This window comes from Arachis hypogaea, chromosome 16 (assembly GCF_003086295.3).
Source record: "Arachis hypogaea cultivar Tifrunner chromosome 16, arahy.Tifrunner.gnm2.J5K5, whole genome shotgun sequence".
NCBI lineage: Eukaryota > Viridiplantae > Streptophyta > Magnoliopsida > Fabales > Fabaceae > Arachis > Arachis hypogaea.
In genome coordinates, this window is record NC_092051.1 from 148,042,098 (window position 1) to 148,063,924 (window position 21,827).

The 21,827-nt window shown below is 29.7% G+C and overlaps 1 protein-coding gene across 1 annotated transcript; it reads left to right on the forward strand.

Moving 5' to 3' along the window:
- Positions 1-13,642: 13,642 nt before the first annotated feature.
- On the forward strand, positions 13,643-20,100 carry LOC112697732 (kinesin-like protein KIN-7N). Its single transcript, XM_025751038.3, has 18 exons — positions 13,643-13,852; positions 13,966-14,055; positions 14,503-14,621; positions 14,717-14,830; positions 14,929-15,010; positions 15,128-15,195; positions 15,298-15,375; positions 15,471-15,613; positions 15,716-15,818; positions 15,901-15,981; positions 16,438-16,506; positions 16,576-16,635; positions 16,749-16,892; positions 17,132-17,416; positions 17,773-17,865; positions 18,240-18,398; positions 18,493-18,759; positions 19,513-20,100. Exons 1-18 carry the CDS (start codon positions 13,708-13,710, stop codon positions 19,870-19,872), a joined length of 2,460 nt encoding a protein of 819 aa, XP_025606823.1. The 5' UTR covers positions 13,643-13,707; the 3' UTR covers positions 19,873-20,100.
- The last annotated feature ends 1,727 nt before the right edge of the window (positions 20,101-21,827 follow it).

The following is a 21,827-nucleotide window of genomic DNA, read 5'->3' on the forward strand; positions in this document are numbered from 1 at the left end:
ATAAATAAATAAATAAAGATTAAAAGAGTGGCTCATCATCTGAATTCCCCACCATCATACCACCTTACATTAAAGTTCTTTATTTTTTTATTATTATTTTTTTGCATGGAAATTGAATAGTGGTGTATGTAGCATTTGTTTGGTTAAAAAAATAATAAGACGTACTATATATGAAAGCCACTTTAAAAAAAAAAAAAGTTTATTTACCTTTATCTTTGGGAAAATGTGACCTTAGCTTTCTAATAACTTTTACTAAATGGTAGACCCCATGTGTTGGGTGTTACAACCTTTTTCACTCTTTAAATAGCATTCCCCTTCTCCTCACTTCTTCCCTTTTCCCCTTCTTTCCTCTCTCCGGTTTAGTATTTTGAAATTACCGGTTTTTTTCTTCCCTCTCTCTCTTTTGATTTTCTTTTGCTTTGCTAATTGATTTGGTGAAGCAACAATGTCTGAAGAAGAAGTCCAATTTTTGTGTCATGGGGAGGCCATGTTCACACCAACTGAGCTAGAGGAGTTGTTTTCCCTCATTAACCAACCCGATTTTTTTGACCCGGCTAGCCCTAGTTCTTTCGGTTCACATGGATCGAACCGGGCGGTTTACTCAACCCACGAGAGAAAAATCAGGCGCAAGCAATCGAACCGGGAGTCGGCCAGGAGGTCCAGGTGGAGAAAGAAGAGACATTTAGAGAACCTCACGAACCAACTGAACCGGTTGAAAGCCGAGAACCGGGAATTGAAAAACCGGCTCGGTTTGGCCACACAACACAACATGCTACTATCCTTTGAGAATGAACACCTAAAATTTGAATCCACAAACCTTCGAGCCAAACTCTTGGATGCATATCAGATCTTAGGAACCATGTTTTCACAATAGGAGCAACATCTCAAAGCATATCATTGAGCTTATTGAGTAGTAGTTGTTCATATATATATATATAACTATATATATAGTAACAACCATATATAAAAACTTATTAAGAGGCTATGTACATAGGGAATGTTATCATATATCACATTGAGGAGTAAGCTAAGTACGTCGTCGTTTTATTAGTTTAATTAATTACTAGCAATAAACAAAGCTATGAATGAGGTAGTGGCCATTATCTAGCTAGTAATTAGATTAGAGATATTTCTTGTATATATAGATACAAATTGTATTTTTAATTATTTTTAAATGCACTCATTGAGTGAGACCCACTATGAGATGAGATGAGACGACCTAGCTATCTATTTTTATGAAATAATGAGACCAACTTCGCTTCATGTAAAATCTACCAAATATATATACACCTATATCTATATAAATAATTTCTCTTATTCTATTGCCACTCCTGATTAATTAATGTCTTTTGCATTAGCATTATATGTTTATTATTTTTTAATTAAATTTTAAAAATATTAGAAAAACAAAACTAACTTTAAACTAACAAATAATGCAGTAGAGCAAAAAGATTTCTCGCGCATAAGATTAAAAGTAGAATACTTTAGGTTTTTTTCCTTGCTTAAAAAAAACTAACAATTATAAATAATATAATGATACATTCAAGGCTAATGTATCTAGACAATTAATTAATCAATGTATTTATGTATCTAAATACATTAATTTTTAAATAATGTATATTATTATTATTTTTTATAAATTAATAGATATTTTAAAATGAATAAAATAATAAAAAAATGGGAGGAAATACTTGGACCTAAGCTAGCATATGGTGATTTAGAGAAGCCCCACGTTGTTGGAACTAAAACGTATAAGTGTGTGTCTGCTTTTTGATGCTGTTGTCACTTTGTGTCTCTTTGCAAATTGTGAAAGGTTAGGTAAGTGATGATGCATGGTGCTTTAATTTGATTAAGAACAATCTAATAATTAATGATACTCCTACTTATTTGATGTTTGATTCCATTGGAATCTCCGTATGGAATATTCTCCAATCTAACATACTATATTGTTGTTGGTGTCAAATAATGTCAATGTATGTAGTCATCACTCATAATCACATTTCCCATGTAAATACGCTATCTATGGTCCAAGTATATATGGAAATTTCCGTAGTGTTTCTTCTTTTTCTTTTTGTGTATCTTAGGTTTAGGGGATATAAGTCATTAAATCCATAGAATTGACCACTACGATTGTGTAAGAAATTTTGTTGAAAGAGATATATTCATCATTGGTGCATATGTGCATGGCTTCTCCACCATCTCAATATCAAAAGAAAATAAAAATAAGAGTATGTTCGACACAAGTAATGATACAAAGGAAAGGCATGCATATATAAAAGTGATTATCGAAAAATAAAGGAGAAAAAAAACCAGTAATACTCCAGGGTCTGTCTATTTTTGTGATTTGTAACTATCACAACAATTAATCATCATTAATATTTAATAGTGTAAAATTATATTTAATAATATGAAATTACACACTTTTTTTATGGTTAAATGCTGACTAGAATTTAATAAAAGTGATAACTCCTGAGACTTCCTCTAAAAACATTTTGTAAAAGTAAAGATGGATCCGTTTTATTTTTGCGATACCTATCTTTTAGCTAATATTTGACCAAAAAATATATTTAATTTTATACAAAATTTTAGCTGGTAAGAAGAACATAAATAGTTATAATTCTCAAACAAAAATCTCTTTGGTTTATTTAATTTTTTGTATAGATTTTTTTTATTTATCTTATACTATTTTTTGTTCGAAATTCACGAATGATTGAATTCTAAATTTTTTGGACACATGTTATGATATTATTTTTCTTTCAAAAATTTAAGTTGATAAAAAAGATAACATGTATAAATAGTTATATCTCTAATATAAATCTTAAATCTTAATAATATAAAAATAAAATATTAATTTAAAAGTTAAAATGTTAAGTAATCACTATTTGGCGGTTCTGAAGCAATATTGCGGCGATTTTTTACCATTGTTAAACATATTGAGAACTTTTCATTATGCTGTGCAAGCACAACATTGGCTACAGAAATAGCTATAGCTTTTCCATTCTCTTTATTAAAATATGCAATTTTTGTTGTTAGAAACATATGGTTTCATAGAATAAATGTTAGGTGTTAGTTAGAGGTTATATCATGACGATCTTGTTATAACTAATACTTAAAAATTGCGAATGAATCTATCATGCAGGTTTGTCTCGTAGACATACTCTTAGAAACTTGTGTTAAACTGTATTTTAAAAAATATATATTTTAAGTTCATATATGCTAACAAATTTGTTACAGTAATGTATGCTACGTTAACATTCAAATTTGTAGGAACTTCATGAATAGAATGCATAAGAAGAAATTTGAGTATGTTTTTGTGACATGTGTATTTGGAAAGAACTTTAAAGATATATTTACTGAATTGAAGGTAAAAGAATAAATATATAATATAAAAAATAACTCAAATATTAACCGTGTATTTTACAACAAAACAACATGCACTATATTTTTTTTATTATGTAGACGCACTTTACAAACAAGTTAAGTTAGATATTGCATCAGAAGAGAAAATGAAGTATATAAAATTGCAAATTAACTTCTTTCTAAGAAATATGTCCAAACTACCAACAAGAGAAATAATAATTGTTATTTATTTGTGTTTAATTTTAAAATTGTCTTAGCATATTGTCGTTCGTTTTTTTTTTCTAAATTACTATCTAATGACTTGGGAGTTCTCAATTTCTTCTAGGTATACTTATTTTGTTGTATGCATGTTGTTATTTTCAATATTAGCTGAATATTCTAGCAAAATAGTTCTTGATAGTCTAGATAGAGAAGAGTCTGATTCAGAAGACAATTTAGTTGATATCTCTTTCATTTGAATTAATAAAATCTCCATGTAGTTTAATCTCAATAAAATTATGGAAGAAGACAATGAAACTTTAGAAGACCATCAAAGACAAGATGATATACATGTTATACAAAAATGTGCTTTAATCTGAACAAAAATCCATGTTATGGAGATGACATATCAGATCCTATAAGACGTGAAGGCCATAGATTTTTGATAGAGTATTTTTCGCCAGGTCAATACGATATTGAAGAGAAATTTTGATCTTTTATTATAAGAGTTATGTTGATTCCCTTAATTTAATGACTTGGATCGCATTTTTACATATTTATCTACTTTTAGAATTTATTGATTTAGGTTTAGTAAGGCATAATTTCGAAGAAGATTAATTTTAATTTATGCTTGTTAGAATTTTATTTTAATTTTATAAATTAAGACATTGACTTTATTTTTTTCTTTTATATTTATGTTTGAATGTAAAATTAAATGATAATATAATAAACAATAAAATCTTATTGGTAAACTTGTTCATATGAGTTAACATATATACCTTATTTAATTTATTAACTACTTTTTTACGAAAAACGAATCTATAAATAGTGTTACGAATTTAAGTAACAATGATTTAAACATATACAGTTTAAAAAAGTAGTGATAACTTAAGTAGATTATACTCGAATGATTTTGATTAAAAAATATTAAAATATATATTTAAATGTATATTACGACAGTTGAAAAAAAAAACTACTATTAAATATAATGCTGATTGCAGTCCATTTTTAATCGCAGCAATTATCATAAAATCGCTGCAAAATTTCGTCGTTATCTGCAGGACTAGTTGTAGTGAATATTGATAAAAAAAAATGTTAAAATGGTCACATTTCTCTATCTATTTATTATATCTCACCTTGTAGTGATGGCCAAATAGCTTAGGCTACCCATCTATAAACAAACAATTGTTGGCATAGTTGTAGAGACACATTGTAATCTATACACATATATAGATAGATAATGAAAGTAATTTAATTTTAGTTTCATTTGATTTTTTTATATTTGTGAAAATAATTATTATTGTGGGAATTAAATTTATTCCTTCAAATGATATTCTCTTTAATCACAGAGCTGTAATTCTTTATTTATTTATTTTGTTACATAAAACATAGTAAAAGATGCGATTTTGTGTACAAGAAATGCCTTACAAGCTAATTAAGGTGCTGGATTCAATAAAGATCATTCATATTTTACTTTGATATAGATCAACTTTTATATAACTAATAAAAATGGATAACACCTTAAACAATAATACAAAAAAATCACTTTTAGTAATAATTTATTTTGTCTTTAAGGTGACTAAAATTAATAATTAACATATTTATTGATAATCAAATTTTACTCATCTTATACTTTATCGTTAAAAAATTTTTAGCGACACTAATAACAATTGCTGATAAAGATTTTATAATCATAAAATCCTATAATTAACATAATATATAATAATAATGAAAAATATATAGTTAATTATCACAAAAATTTAAATTAATTAAAAAGAATTATTAGTCGTAATATTTTTTTTGGTGCTGGTAGTCGTAATATTATTACTACTAAAACTAATTATTCTAAATAATAATAGATGATACAATTGAAACTAAAATATCAAGTGCCACATTGTCTAGAATAAATTAAAAGCGTGATCATTTTTATAAATGTGAAATAATTTTGACGTTTTAAACTAATTTTTTGGATGATTTAAGCCTACTTAATTTATGATATTGTATCATAACAAAATTAAAAGGAAACTATTATTTAATTATTCTCGCTTCATATATACACAAATCTAAAGTAATTAAGCAATAAAAAAAATTATAGCCAAGCAAAAGAAAAAGATAAATAAATAATAATAGGAGGAGGAGAATAAAAAAAAAATACGTGGCCAAATTAAAATTTCGTATACAGTAACGAGGTCATACAGGACCCACGAACATGTGAATAACTCTACGTAATGGAAATTACTTTACTTTTGCTAACATGGGGTGATATTAGAAACGTGAAAGGGGAAAAAAATCACATGGGATGATATTTAAAAAATAATAGGAACATACCTTTAAATTTTAAGTCATTATTAAATGGTAAAAATTCACGTGCAGTTAATTAACTTCACGTGAAGTTGATAGATAGAAGTTATTAAATAATAATTTAGTCAAATTTATTAAAATATTTAATAATTTTTAATTATCAACTTTATATAAAATTAACTGCACTTAAATTTTTATTTTATATATTAAATATTAGTCAATAATAAATTAATAAATATTTTTAAATTATATTTTATACTAATTAATTATTATTAATTAATAACTATTTAAATTTTATTTTTTAAAAATATAAAACTAATAATTATTAATTATAATCATTTAAAATTAGCCGATCAAAAATTATTTATCTATATTTTTTCTATATAGATTGGATTCTTGTTTTAAAGAGGTTGATTCTCTAGACAAATTAAATTCACATGCTGAGGGAAATTAAATTGATGTAAATTAAAAGTAAGTATTTAATTATTAATACCTTAATTATCTTCGGAAATAGTAATTTATTGGAATAGAAATTTAAAATAGTTTTTTATTTTTTTACATGAGCTTTAATTAAATTAATTCTTAATTTAATGGACTTAAACATTTATTTATTTTTATTTATATTAATCATTCAAATTATTTTATCGTCACGAAGACATTAATGATCTACTGATGTAGCTTGATTCTTGTCGGATTTTAAAACTTTAGAATTAATTCAATCTTTACCAATTTTTATAACTCTTAACACATATACTCTTCATTTTTTATGGATATGTAACGAGCTAAAAAAATTTTAGAAAAATGATTACCACAAAAATTAGTTGTTTGGTCTCTATTGTGAGACTCACTCTTGAATGTGGTTCTTCAAGACTCATACGTAGCATAATAACAAATCATTTATAGATATGTCTTGAAGAGTCTGTATTGACTCTATTGTGAGACTCACTCTTGAAATTCTTTTGTGGCAATGCAGGTTTTCTTATTTTCAAAAGTAATTCTGTTGTTATTCATTTCTATTCTTATTTATTTTGCACAAACAACACAATGCCTTCAATGATAAACAACATATATATAATAAAATATACTCATAAAATAAACCAAAGAATCCAAAATTTAACCACTTCTAGGAGATACTAATATTGTTTTTTCCCACTTCTAGAGGTTTTAACCGAACACTCCCACACACACAGTATGCCTGACATGTCTTGAAATTGGGACAAATTTTATAAAATTGGTAAACATTGATGTTGTCCCAAATTTGCCCACTACATTATTGGACCTAATAGCATATGACTCTGCCTGGTGATACACTAGGCATTTCTTTTAGTTACAAGCATATTAGTTTCTGCCAATCTGGCATCTAGATAAAATTTCAAATTATTATTTGGTGTACAAATTTTTTTCCTTTTCAAAATATTCTTTCTTCGTATATAAATTTATATTTTTTTTTGTTTTGTTATTATAATGTTTAGTATATAATATTAGCCAATTTTTTTATTACTATAAAATTATTATTTTAATTTTATTTTTTTAAAAACTAATCTTAACTAAAACATTAATTTTCTAATTAAGTTCTTTTAAAAATAGCCACAAAGTAAAATATAATAATAACATTATAAAATTATGAAAAGTTTTTAAGTATATTAGTACACTAGTATTTCAGTAATTTTTAATCGTTCTTAATTATATATTATATATATTTTTTATAAATAAAATCAACGATTAAAAATTACTGAAATAAAATATAACGCTACACTTAAAAATCTTCTCAAAATTATTTCGATAAGCTAAGCGTGCGTTTAAAAGAATTGGATTATAATCTTGTGTTCCCTAATGTCAATCATTGACTAGATAAATAAAAGGCGCAGAAGTCATGTACTGTCCCTTAGAAAAAGGTGGCAATAGTATCATTTTCATCATGACTGGTTGTTTTTAATCCAAATGCAAGGAATGTATTTGAATTTCAGATTTGTAGCCCCCATGAAATCCAAAAAGAATCGTTCTCGAAAAAATAAGAAAAAGGAGCCACAATTAAATAATTTACTTTTGTATACATTATTGACAATATAAAATAGATTTAAATCATTATCATTCAATTATTTACCCATACATATCGGTTAATATGATCAATTCGGATATTTAATTTTTTTTATTTAAAATTAATTAACAGTGTTATTGCGCCTACAAGTGCATACTATAAATTAAACAACTTGAAAAAAAAATACATATATATAAACTCTAAAAATTAAACAACTATTAAAATAATTAAACCTGTAATCACAAAATAATTAAGTATTTTTAAAATAATGTAATTGAGTGGTGTCCTCCAATTGGTGCCTTTTTGGTTCTTGTTGACCAGAATTTCTGTTCCTTATTTCTTCACAAGCAAGTTCTAAGAAGTTACCAGAATAAAAGTTTATGTTACTGGAAAGTTTTATGGAGAAGGAGGTGTTGTCTTTTGACTTCATAACACACAGATTAGACACGTTGACAATGATTTCTTAGATGGCTTTATTATTATTATTGGAAAGGATAATCACAATTCACAACGACAATATCTGATATGAATCCCCTAATTATTGTGCATTATTTTATTTGTCGCGAATAACGAACCGCCCCTTTTAATTTTCTATGGAACGGATAAGCATAATATTTTTCACTAACTATTCATTTAAAAGTTTGTCTACCTATATATTTCGAACAGCTGCTAAATATGTATGGTTGGATAATGCATACTTAATATCATTAAAATAACATTGTTCTAGACTTCTAGTATGTGTGGTTAAGAAAAGAGGGAGAGGAAAGAAATATTATAGTATCATGAACTAGCTAGTTTGAAATAAGTCAAATAACTAGTTCATATTAATATATTATACACACAACAAAATTAATTAATTACAAGTTTGAAGTGCTAATCTCATATATTTAATATATATGATCCACAATTCCACACATCTCAGCTAGCCCTCGCTTACTACTACTGTTACTGCTGCTGCTACTACTAATAATAATAATAAACACCGAGTCAGATAGTTTGTTTCAAATTAGCAAATACATTATTAATAATAATAATAATAATAATAATAATAATAATAATTATTATTATTATTATTATTATTATTATTATTATTATTATTATTATTGATAAACTCAAAAAATTTATGTTAAGAAAATAAAAATAATATATATTATTATTAAAAATATATTAATTTAAATAAATAAAAAAATAAAAATATACATTAATTATTCGAATAATAAAAAAATTACATTAGTCACTATTTTTTTTATATATATATTGATTAAGTCATTTTTTAAATATTTATTTTTTATGTTTTCTGTATAACAAGAAAAAAACACACTAAAGAGAGACTAACTTCCATGATCAGGGAAAAAATAAACCTCGTATTCCGACAAATTTTTTTTATTAATTTTAGAATTTGGTAATATTTTAAAAAAAATATTCTAATTTTTATGTTGCGATACTAAATTAATAAATTGATTAATCATTTTAGAAATTTATATGCAATATAACTACATATAATAGAACAAAAGATAATAAATAAATAATAATAAAAAATTAAAAATAAAATAAAAAATATATAAAATTATGGAAAGAATAAAAAATTAGATTAATACTTAAATTATAAAGAGGATGTTTTGTGTGCAAGGAATTTTGACAACGAGAAGCTCAATCGCAAGTAACTGAGTGTGTTGAATCTATCTAACTCGTAAATGCTGTAAATGGTAAAGAGGCAAGTACAGTAGAAAACAAAAGGCTTGATGTATGTCAAAGTTTTTATTAATAAAAGACCCGTCATAGCTATGATCGATACTGGTACTACATGCAACTTTATCATACCTGATGAAGTAAAGAGGCTTAAGTTAAAGATTGCTGAAAAGAATGACTGGTTCAAATCCGTGAATACTAAAGGTGAACCTCTTAAGGGAGTAGGAAAAGAGATTGAAATGACTCTTGATTCTTGGAAGCGCCTTGAGAATTTCTCAGTAGCAGCCGTAGATGATTTCAAGATAGTCATCGGGCTCGACTTGCAAAGAAAGGCAAATATAATACTGATGACATATTACGACATACTATGCGTCATGGAGAAAGGGTCTTCATGCATGATCCCTACAGTCTCTAAAGTTGGAGGACCACTAATGCTCTCTAATGTGCAACTCAAGAAAGGGTTCAAGAATGGAGAGATTACATATTTTGCTCTATTACAAGAGAAGTAAACATCTGAAAGAGAAGACGTTTCTTTCGAAATCAAAGAAGTCCTTGAAGAAAATAAGGATGTGATGCTTCCTGAGTTGCCAAAGCAACTACCACCTACAGGAAGGTAGATCACAATACTAAATTGAAGTTAGGAGCGAAGCAGCCTGCCTTAGCACCTTATAAGATGGTGCTGCCAGAAGTTGAGGAGTTGAAAAAGTAGTTAAAGGATCTACTAGATGTTGGATACTGAATTGGCAGCCATTTCCATGGTTGAAAGAGACATTATATACATCATCAAGAAGAAGGTTACATCATGATCCATTAGCCAAAAAGTTAATGGAGTTGACTAGAGAAAGTAAGACCAAAATATTTTGGTTAGAAGACGACCTTCTCTACACTAAAGGGAAAAGACTATACATTCCTTAGTGAAAAAATCTAAGAAAAAAGTTGGTGAGAGAATGCCACGACACCAATTGGGTTGGTCATCAAGGTCAGCGAAGGACCTTGGCACTCATTGAATCTTCCTATTATTGGTCTCAAATGAGAGATGAAGTTGAGAGTTATGTGAAGGCTTGTCTTATGTGCCAACAAGATAAGACTGAAAATAAGACACCAAATGGATTCTTAGAATCTCTGTCACCTCCAGAGAGACCGTGAAAAAGTGTCTTTGGATTTTATCTCTGCCTTACCGAAGTTCGATGAATTTGGATCTATCCTCGTGGTAGTGGATCGATCTTCGAAATATGATACTTTTATACCTACTCCTACTTATTGCACTGCAGAGGAAGTAACATGAGTATTCTTCAAGAATGTGGTGAAGTATTAGGAATTACCTAAGAGTATCATCAGTGATCGAGATCCACGCTTCACAGGATGACTATGGACAGAGATATTCAAACTTCTTGGATCGGAACTTCACTTCTTAACAAACTTTCATTCTCAAACCGATGGGCAGACTGAGAGAGTGAATGTCTTACTCGAGTGTTACTTGAGACATTTCGTAAGCGTTAATAAGAAAGATTGGATAAAACTTTTAGACATTGCTCAATTCTCATACAATCTGCAAAGGAGCAAATCCACAGGGAAAAGTCCGTTCGAGATTGTGACTGGATAACAACCACTTATACCACACTCTCTTTTTTTAACTTACCCTAGAGTTTATCATATGATTAAGCATTGGGAAGAAAAAGCAGATGTCACTTGTTCTTACCTCGACAAAGCTGCAAAGAGGACGAAAAAATGGGCAGATAAAAAGAGGAGACATACAAGCTATCAAGTGGGAAATAAGGTAATGATTAAACTTCATCCACACAAATTCAAAGTCTTTCTCAAGGTTCATAAGGGCTTGATTCGCAAATATGAATGACCATTTGAGATTATTAGACGTGTTGGGGAGCTTACTTACAAAGTATAGCTCCCTCCTTCTACAAAGATCAATCTCATCTTCCATGTGAATATGCTTAAACCATATACTGGAGATCGAGCGGAACCAAGTAGAGGTAACTCAAATCATGCTTCGCCGTAGTGATTAGATTCTTTGATAAGGAAATCGAAGAGATCTTAGCTAATCACATTGTGAGACGCAGAGGAGTACCACCAATTAAGTATCCAATACTTGATCAAATGGAAAGGACTCCCGATAACTAAAGCTAGCTGGAAAGCTCGTGAAGATCTATGACAATTTCAAGAACACTTAGAATGCTATCAATGAACAGAATGCGACGAGGATATCTGTAAAATAGGTGGGGGAGAATGTCATGGTAAATTTTAGAAGTTATATTTAACGGTATTTGTATATTTTTCTAAAGTATTTGAGAATGCTCTAGATGGTTCCAAAACATCCTAGAATGCTCTAGAATGTCACGGAATACCCTAAAAGATTCTAGAAGACTTTGGATGGTCATAAAGTATTCTAAAAGAGTGTGTATGTATATAAAAATATGAAGAGTAGTATGAAATAATCTAGAAGTATTTAGATAAATGTGGTAGGATAGATATTTGTAGTGAATGTTTTAGATATTCAATTTGGATCGTTGATTAGATTTGATCCTAACTATCAATTGAGGAGGTGGATGGCTATAAACAGGGGTGAAAATTAGAGTTTGTGTGAGTGAGTCATTTGTAATAAATATTTGAGTAATGAAGTATTCTTTCCACAAAAACTTCATTTCTTTTATATTCTCAGCTTTCTTGCTAAATATTAAAGATTAGGTTGACTTAGTCTTAACTTAAGAGGTTGAGTAAGTTTGAATACCAGAATTGTAGTGTCGATGTGTGTCTAGGGCCGTGACACTTTAGACTAATAATAAAAAAGATGCAATGATAAACGTGTTTTGCAACACTCGCCGAGTCAGCAACATTTTTTTTCTTTTAAAAAAAACTTAAATATCCAAATTTTTAATATATATTAAATAAAATGTTAAGAATTAAATAAGTTTTGATTGCTAAAAAGTTTTTGTTTTTTGGTTTTGGCTTCTATACTATTTTCTTTTAGATTTGATAAAGTAAAATTTAAATTAAGACTGCTATTTTAGTTCTAATTATTAGTTTATTCTATTAAATACTAATATGATAGGTTTGGTGATATTGTATATCTTACTACATTAGTATTCAACTTATCACATCAACATCTAATCTACCATGTGAGCACACTTATATACAAATCGAACTAACAATAATAATTTTAATAAAGACCTTTTAAATTTATTAATTGGATCGAAACTAAGAAAAATATTATAGGAGGCAAAATAAACCAAAAATAGATATTATATAGGATAAAAACTTATTAAAGTCTTAAATAATTAAATAAAATTTGAGATATATATATATATTTTTTTTTCATTTTACAGTAACAAGACGATTTTCATTGATAAAGGAAACACAAACAAGAGAAAAGAAAGTTGGCAATAAAACAATGCACCATGAATCAACTATAAAGACCAAGCATGTTTGCAGAAAAAATACTGTCTAAACGAGTACCTAAGTACTGAAATATCCTGCCTCATATTCTTGTACCAAATCTTCTGCTATAGATATATAGCAACCCTAAAAACACACTTGTTATAAGACCTAGATAGTAGTTTTAATATTTACAAAATCAATCTAACAAAACTCAAAAAACAAAAAAGTTAGCTCAAAAGAAGCACATAAATAATTATTTGAGTTCAACTTAGGAGTTTTAGGTTGTTGTATGCACAAGAGCGGACGAGTGAGCTGACCACTCGACCAACCAAGTTGGTTTGTTTGTTGTCTTTTTTATTGGTATTTTATTTTGTTTTTGAAGGGGCCCAAGTGAACATATACAACATTAGTTAAAATATTTTGTTTTGGACAGGAATGGGCAGGCATCAACCTTGTAAATGTCCATTTAGGCTATAAGAGCCCATCAGTTGTTCCGTCACCTGTAAGTAAAAAAAGAAGCATATGACTTCAAACTTCAAAGCCCAACACCTAAAGCCACTGAAGGGTATTTTCGTCCAGTCGAAATATAAGTAAAGAAAGGGCATTTCCGTCAATTTATTTTTTTTTCAAATCTAATTAAAACGTTGCAGCTACGCGCCCTTAAGCGAGAGAGGAGAAAAAGAAAAAAAAGGAGATAAAACACAATTCAGATCGAAGAAGAAGAAGCAAAAATGGAGAAGATCTGCGTCGCCGTTCGACTTCGACCTCCAGTTTCCGAAGACTCCTCTAATGGAAGCTTCTGGAAGGTCGAAGAGAATCGTGTTTCGCTTCACAGGATTCATGGCACACCGCTCTCTAACACTTCTTATGCTTTCGGTATATTTTAATTCTTCTTTCTTCTTCCTCTACTTGCTCACGCTACTTCGAGCTTTTCGCAATTTCGATTTGATTTTCGCTACCTTTTTTCCACGTTTCTACGCTACTTGCAGATCACGTGTTCGACGAAACTAGCACCAATGCTAGCGTCTACGAGCTGCTCACCAAGGATATAATTCATGCTGCGCTCGATGGCTTCAATGGCATGTTTCTAACTTATATAGTTGGAATTTTTGTTCCTTTTACTGCATAATTTAGTTATTATATTTGAATTGGTTTATATTTAAATAATTTGAAGCTTTCTACCTTGCTGTAGTTGCAAACTTGAAATTAAGACTTCAATCAAAGTACACTAATCAGTAATGCTTAGGCCTAGCTTAGCTTAGTTGTTGTACTAACTAAGAACTAAAAATTGCTCAGTATTCAAAGTTACTTTACTGAGTGGCATTACTCTTGATTGCTAATTACTATATCATTTGAGCGTAATGGTGAGTTTAAGTCAGAATTAATTGTGTGAATTTGGCAACCAGTAGATGTTATCTAACAGCAATTATTTCTATTCTAACGTGCCGTGCCATTTGGATTTGGATATCAGTGCTTGCAGTTTTTGTTTTAGATGTGGTTAATTATTGAGATGAATATATGGTTAGGAACTGCATTTGCTTATGGGCAGACCAGCAGTGGCAAGACATTCACCATGAATGGGTCGGAAAACGATCCAGGAATAATTCCTCGGGCTGTCAAAGATATATTTGCAAAAATTGAGACGGTAGGTTCTGCTAAAAGTCTTGTTTAGAGTTTGTGTTTGTAGTTGTTCATGTTATTATTTTGATGCTTGGTTTGGTTTGACCAATTTATTTTCAGATGTCTGATCGTGAGTTTCTGATTCGAGTGTCCTACATGGAGATCTATAATGAAGAAATTAATGACCTTCTAGTTGTTGAAAATCAGAAATTGCAAATTCATGAGAGTTTGGAGGTTTGTTAGCTTTGATTTGAGAGCTTATCGTGGTCTAGTGTACTTTTATGCATGCATGAGAATAGCTGATTATATATTTTTTTAATTTTTTTTTCCAGCGTGGAGTATTTGTTGCAGGGCTCCGGGAGGAGATAGTAAACAATGCCGAACAAGTATTAAATTTAATTAATTCAGGGGAAGGTTTGTAATTTTAGTTCTAGATTTTTTTGGTGATTTTCTTTGAAGTTTGATGTTTGAATATGCATGGTAGAAGTATATTTAATTGAAGTTAAAATTTGGTCTTTTGTATTTTCTCAGTTAACAGGCACTTTGGTGAAACAAATATGAACGCTAGGAGTAGCAGATCGCATACAATATTTAGAATGGTATACTATAAACCTATATGTTCTTCTTGCATTTCCACAAAATACCTTTATAAAAACAATCTAGAATCACATAATAATGTTTTCCCTATCAAATCTATGTAGGTGATTGAAAGCAAAGGGAAGGAGTTCAACTCTTATGATGATTTATCAGTTAACGACATTGTTCGAGTATCAGTCTTGGTTAGTAATACATATACAATTTTATTTTTTCAACGTCCTTTTCAAAATTCCGTTGCAAAGAAGTTCCATGCTTATAGTTCAGCTTGTGGAAACAGAACTTAGTCGACTTAGCTGGCTCGGAAAGGATTGCTAAGACTGGAGCTGATGGAGTACGTTTGAAAGAAGGAAAATATATTAACAAGAGCTTAATGGTTTTGGGAAATGTTATCAACAAATTAAGTGACGGTTCAAAGCAACGGTATATTTTTTCCCCTTTTTCTTCTATGCTGTTGGTCTGTTTCAATAGCTTTAGAAGATAATAATGTTATTTTGGGTTTTTTTTCTCATTCATTTGCTGCAGGGGCCATATCCCGTATCGTGATAGTAAATTAACTCGGATACTACAACCTGCTCTTGGTGGCAACGCCAAAACTTCCATTATTTGTACCTTAGCACCAGAAGAGGTTTTGGATTTTATTATACTCCTTTTGAATTTCGGTCATTAGTATATTATGTTAATTACAATATTTTTTCCATTCTGTATAGATTCATATTGAAGAAACAAGAGGGACTCTTCAGTTTGCTAGTAGAGCCAAACGTATCACCAACTGTGTTCAAGTGAATGAGGTCTGTGAAATTCATGCACATCAAATTCATGTACAAGAGAATGATGTCCAATTTTCTTCCTAAAATAAATACCATCATAAAAACTTCTATTGTACTACTAATACGGAATAAAAAAAAGGTATGACATAGAACGATAAAACAATAGGAAAGCATTATGCCGCTAGTACATACTAGTAAGAGTTGTCCTGTTCTGCCACCGTGATTGCTTAAATTAATATATGTGCTACTAGATATTAGAGGATAGTCGACTTTTGAAATAGGATAATATTTTACATTGTTTACTCGGGCTCGTTAATCTGTCTAGATTACTTGGTCAGGAAATAGCAACATTATTGAATCTTCAGTATCTTCCTTGCAAAAATGTTTTTGCCTCTGTTGTCTGTTCTTGGCTGTATTATTTGATTTCTGCACTTTTCTTGGCCAAACTTGATTTCTTGACGGTGGGCATTATTTCAGATCCTGACAGATGCAGCCTTGTTAAAGCGACAACAGCTAGAAATAGAGGAGCTACGTAAGAAACTTCAGGTAATTGTCTTCTGATTACAATATTTTCTTTCAAGTCATAGAATCATATTAATAAAATTTTCTATTTAGGGATCCCATGCAGAAGTGCTCGAGCAAGAGATTCTTAAACTCAGGAACGATTTGCTCAAGGCAGGTTTTACCTTTTGTGATTGTTTGCAGTGTTAACTCGCATTAGACTGGTGCTGAAGCATTAAATGAACTTTCTTTTTATATTAATTATCTGTTCATGTTCTCCCATTTAGTATGAGATGGAGCGTGGGAAGCTTGAAATGGAACTTGAAGAGGAGAGGAAGTCACGGAATCAATGGATTAGGGATCAACAACAGTTGAAAATGGAAAATTCCAGTACTAGGTCCTTCTCGGACTGTAACACGAATGGAAGTCAGGTACACCTCAAGAAGGAAAAAAGTGATGCGACTAGTTGAATAAGCATGTGCAAAGACAGTTATTTATCTGCTCTGTTTAAAATAATGTAACATTGGATCTGCACGACTATCTTTGTTCTTCTGGAACAATTCGGTTATCTTTCTATTGCTTCTTCATTACTTGATTCTCTTCCCATTCTTGTCTTTCTGGTACTTTCATTATGTTCTGCTAATGATCGTGCATGTACAAATATGGACAGGGATTTCTGAGGCACAAATTTGAAGAATGCAACGATATCAATAGTGCTTCTCATGGAGATATCTTCAAATCTCCATGTTTAAAGACAAATCCCAGTGCTTTTGTCGCCAAGCGATCAAAGCATTGTACATTATCTGATTACAGCCCTCTTCCAGATGCTTTCAGCAATGTGGCTGATGAAGATCTGTGGCTGAAAATGAACAATGGTTATGTTGCAGACCTTGATTCACTTCAAACTACTCCCACTCGAAAAGTTCAATCATTCCCATCAACTGATACAACTCCTGTGAGTTTATATTTGTTATTTATTCCCCTTAAGGGGATCTACTTATATGTCTTGAATTTTAATTTTTTGGATCTTAATTCCCATTTCAGTCACATCTAACCCAAAAGATCAATAGAAAAGGCAAAGGTGGCATAGCATAGTTTGTCCTCCATTTTTTATAATTTCCATTGTTGTCGAGTTATTCTTGTTTATGTAACTATTTTCATGAAAGTTATGTAACTATATTATAGAGTAGCCTCCTTTTAAGTTATGAAAGTTAGAATTTGTGAAAATCATATTCTAGTTTAAATGTTAATGCACTTCTTATTAATCTATGTTTTTTGTTGTTTGTTATTCATTTGGCTTATGTTTTTCAGGTTTGTACAAGTCAGAATGAAAAGTATGATCGTGAGGTTCAAGATTTGAGGAGACAACTGGAAATTGCTAATGAAAAGATCAATGAACTCAAGGTCAGTAGTCTCATATCTTTATGAAAATGGAATTCGAATGTATGGACTTGTGATTATAAAGATCTTTTAAAAATAAATTGTTTTACCTGATACAAAGGTTTATCTTGTCCAATAGTAAACTGCTAAAATTCAAATATGATTATGATAATGGGATTCATGCATATCAGGTGATCTTCTTGAATGTCAATATGGTTTCTCCTCAGTTTCTCCATCTGTGTAGTAACTTAGACTAGCTCCATCTAAGAATGCGGAAGGATTCAATTCTATATTACTCTGATGTCTTTGATGTTATCTACAATCTTTTTCCTTTTGACCTCTTTCTTATAAATTGTTTTGTTTATGGTGCTTGGCTATGTTGATGCATATGGATCCAGAGAAAGCATTCTGACGAAGTACCATTGAGCAAGCGACTAATGGGTGAGACGCTGGTATATCGACAAGAAACACAACTACTTCAAGAATTGCCTCTGAGGTTATCTGAATCTGTGAAGAACTTCAAAAACAGCTATGAGCAAGTTTTGTCAGTGATGCAGGTTCAGTCTTTGCACCATATCGGTTTCTTTCATCCTCTGTTGTCTTAACCAGTTTAAGAAGCTGGAAGTTAACTTTCTCCCGTGTTCTAAACAGCAATGTGCATCTAGTGGCAAATTATCAACTGCAAATATGCTTTCAACCATGAGTGAAATTAGTGCACAACTATTTTCAAATTTGGAAGCTTCCTTTGAAGTGACGATGGATGGTGAAAGGTTGTGCCATGGGAATTATGCTCCAATGCATGAACAACAAAGAATGTTTCAAGAAAAGGTGAACAATATCATTACATCGTTGGAGTCATCAGAAAGCTCAACAACAGAAGAGCAGGAGAGGAGCCCTTCGTGCACCTGTGAACACAAGGTAGTTGTCTGGTCACAAATATCCAGATATCAATCGTCAGTTATGGTTTTATTCTGTGTCTTAATTTTTGGTTATCTCGTGTCTTTTTTCCGAATTTTGTTGCCATTTAATATCACACTCTAGCTGAACCTTGGACTGGCATTTATTATATTATGCCAGAAGTTGAGCAAATAACTAAGAAATTATAGACATGTTTCTTTCCATGTATTCATCCCCAATACAAAACAGAAAAGATAATTGTTAACTCATCCCCCCCCCCCCCCTCTTCCTTGAGGATGTACACTGTACAGTTCGGATTTGTAAGAAATAAAATATCATAGTTAACCAGATGTCTCTCATGGTCTCCTTCTTCTTGTAGCAAATAGTACATTTATGTTGTGGCTGATTTATGTATAGAATTATTTTTTCCCACCTTAAAACCATCTATTAAAGGAATTTTAAATGGCATTTCCTGTTCATATGGCTTCAATTGCTTTCATGATTCTACTTGTTTTGCATATTGTGGTAGCTTGTCATAACTTCAATAATCTAAAATGAACTTATTGAGGGAGAGCTCTGAGAAAGTTCTATTGTGTAGGAATAAACATGGGAAATCCCTTGATAGAGTTATATTCCTATTTAGCTTATTATAACATGAAATGGCACGGAAGAACATCATTAGTGATAGACTAAACTGCATTATAGAGTTAAATTTGAGGCAAGAGCATAGTATGCTGTACATTATTATCCTAAATCAAACTTTTTTTGATAAAGGGCTCTGATTTGGGAGGAGAAACTGCTTATTCAAAGGAGGTTTTAAATGAAAGATATGACAGCCTGGAAAAGGAGTTTCTACTCTTGAAGGATGAAAGAGACTCTTTGCTCCAGATGTTCTCTGAATCATCCCAGAAACTTGCAATGGTTTCAAGCCAAAAGGAAAATGCTTTGAAAGATTTAAATACTGAAGTACAGAGAAGGAATAATCTAGAAGGGGATCTTAAGCAGTTTACTTCAGCTTTTGCTTGTCGTCAGAAATCACTCATTTCCTTCCATAGTGAATTTAAGACTCAGATTGAGAAATTAAGAGCCCAAACTTTAAGCTCGGTGCCTAAGTCTGTTGATTGTCAAGATTAGAGGATGTTGTAACTTATGTAGGACTTCGCTACCTTAGTGTCTTGTATATCATCTACTCAACTTTTTATACATTTCTCCACATTGATTTGCTTCTGCTCTTTGGAATGTTCTCCACTTAGAGTTGAGATTGACATGAATAGTTCTTAGGTGTTTTAGAAATGTTGCTATGTATCTTTAAATGTAGTTAAAAGTGAGTGGTCTGAATACCAATCATGATATGTTGGACTAGTTGATGCTTATTCACCTTAATTGATTGTCTTGAGTTTTGTATTTTAGAAGTGGTAAAATTGATTTTGAGAGACGGTCAGGTCTCATAAAGCACGTTGTTAATGGATCCTCATGATCGTGAGCTAAATAAGTGGATACGTTTGTGAGTAATAGGTGGTTTGTTTGGCAGTTTTGTTGAACTAATTTTATTTTTTAGTAATGTTTTTAAGGAACTTTAAGGTAGCGTTTGTTTTGAGGTACTGAGACAGAGACTGAGAGACTGAGATTCAGTATCGTGTTTGTTAGTTCAGAGACTGGTACTAAAATTTCTGTCTCTGTCTCTAAAATTTCAGTATTTCAGTACCTCCAAAAAGTAGGGACACAGGGGACTGAAATTTGTAGAGATGGAAACTGAAACTTTAATAACATTTTATACCTAAAATACTTTCATTTCAATTAATTAATTCCAATTTCACCCTTTGTGCAAATTAAATTAGAGTTTCATTCTTGTTTCAATTCATGTCTCTCATTTTACACCAAACAGAATACTGAAATTTATTTCAATTCCTGTCTCTTAGTCTCTGTCTCTCAGTATCAGTCTTTCCGTCTCTGTCTCTCCACCAAACGCTACGTAATAGAAGTATATTATTCCTATGTTTGTTTGAGATTTTAAAATATATTTTTTAGGAATAAATTGTTCTCAATGAAAAATTTATTGTCAAAATTGAAAATTTTTATTCTCATTCCAAAAAAGGGATATTTAGTATTCGCTTGTCAAGAGAATAAAAAGTAGTATATAAATAATAAAATTATTATTATATGATTTGGATTCTTTAGTTATTAAATTTCTTGTCAAAGAATTCTTGCTTTTATTATTATTGGAGGTATTTTAGAAATTAAGATTCTACTTTTGGAAATATTAAAGGAGGAATACTAGAAGACTATTAAAATTTTATATTTTTAACCATTAGTTAACTATTAATGTTTAAAAGAATAGTTTAAAATATATTATTAGATTATTAAACTAAAAAAATTTGGTTAATGGCTAAAAATAATTATCAAAATTATTAAATTTTGATAGTCTTTTAATATTTCTCATATTAAATATAATTTCCAGAACCTTGGAGTATTAGATAAACAAGTTTTTTTTTAAAAAAATAATCGGACATAATATTTTAAGATATAATATTCTAGAAAATATAATTCCTTAGAATAAATTTTTTAAATATCAAATCATTTAGTATATAAATTATTTACATCTTTTTTGTCACATAAATCTTTTAACTTTAAATATTAAATTACAAATCCAAATCCTAATTCAAAATTTCTAAACTAATGCTAACACTAAAACCTAAATCTTAAATTTTAAATGTTTAATTATTCTATTAATTCTTATAGTTTCATTAAATTTGTAATTAAATCTCTAATTTTTTTAATTAGGTTCTTATATCGCTTTTAATTTTATAATTAATTTCTTACTAGTATAAAAAATATTAGAGTTAAGAGAATATTTTTCTACAAATTGAAGGTATCTATAATTAAGAATTTAATTAAATTTTTTATTATATATTTTTTGGGAAGAATATTCCATTAATTTTAATTTTTTTACACGAAAATTACCTAATTACAAAATTAAAAGTAGTGAAAAGATCTAATTAAAAAAAAAGTATAAAAACTTAATTACAAATTTGATGAAACTATAAGAATAAACAAAATAATTAAACCTATTCTAAATTTTAAATCTTAAC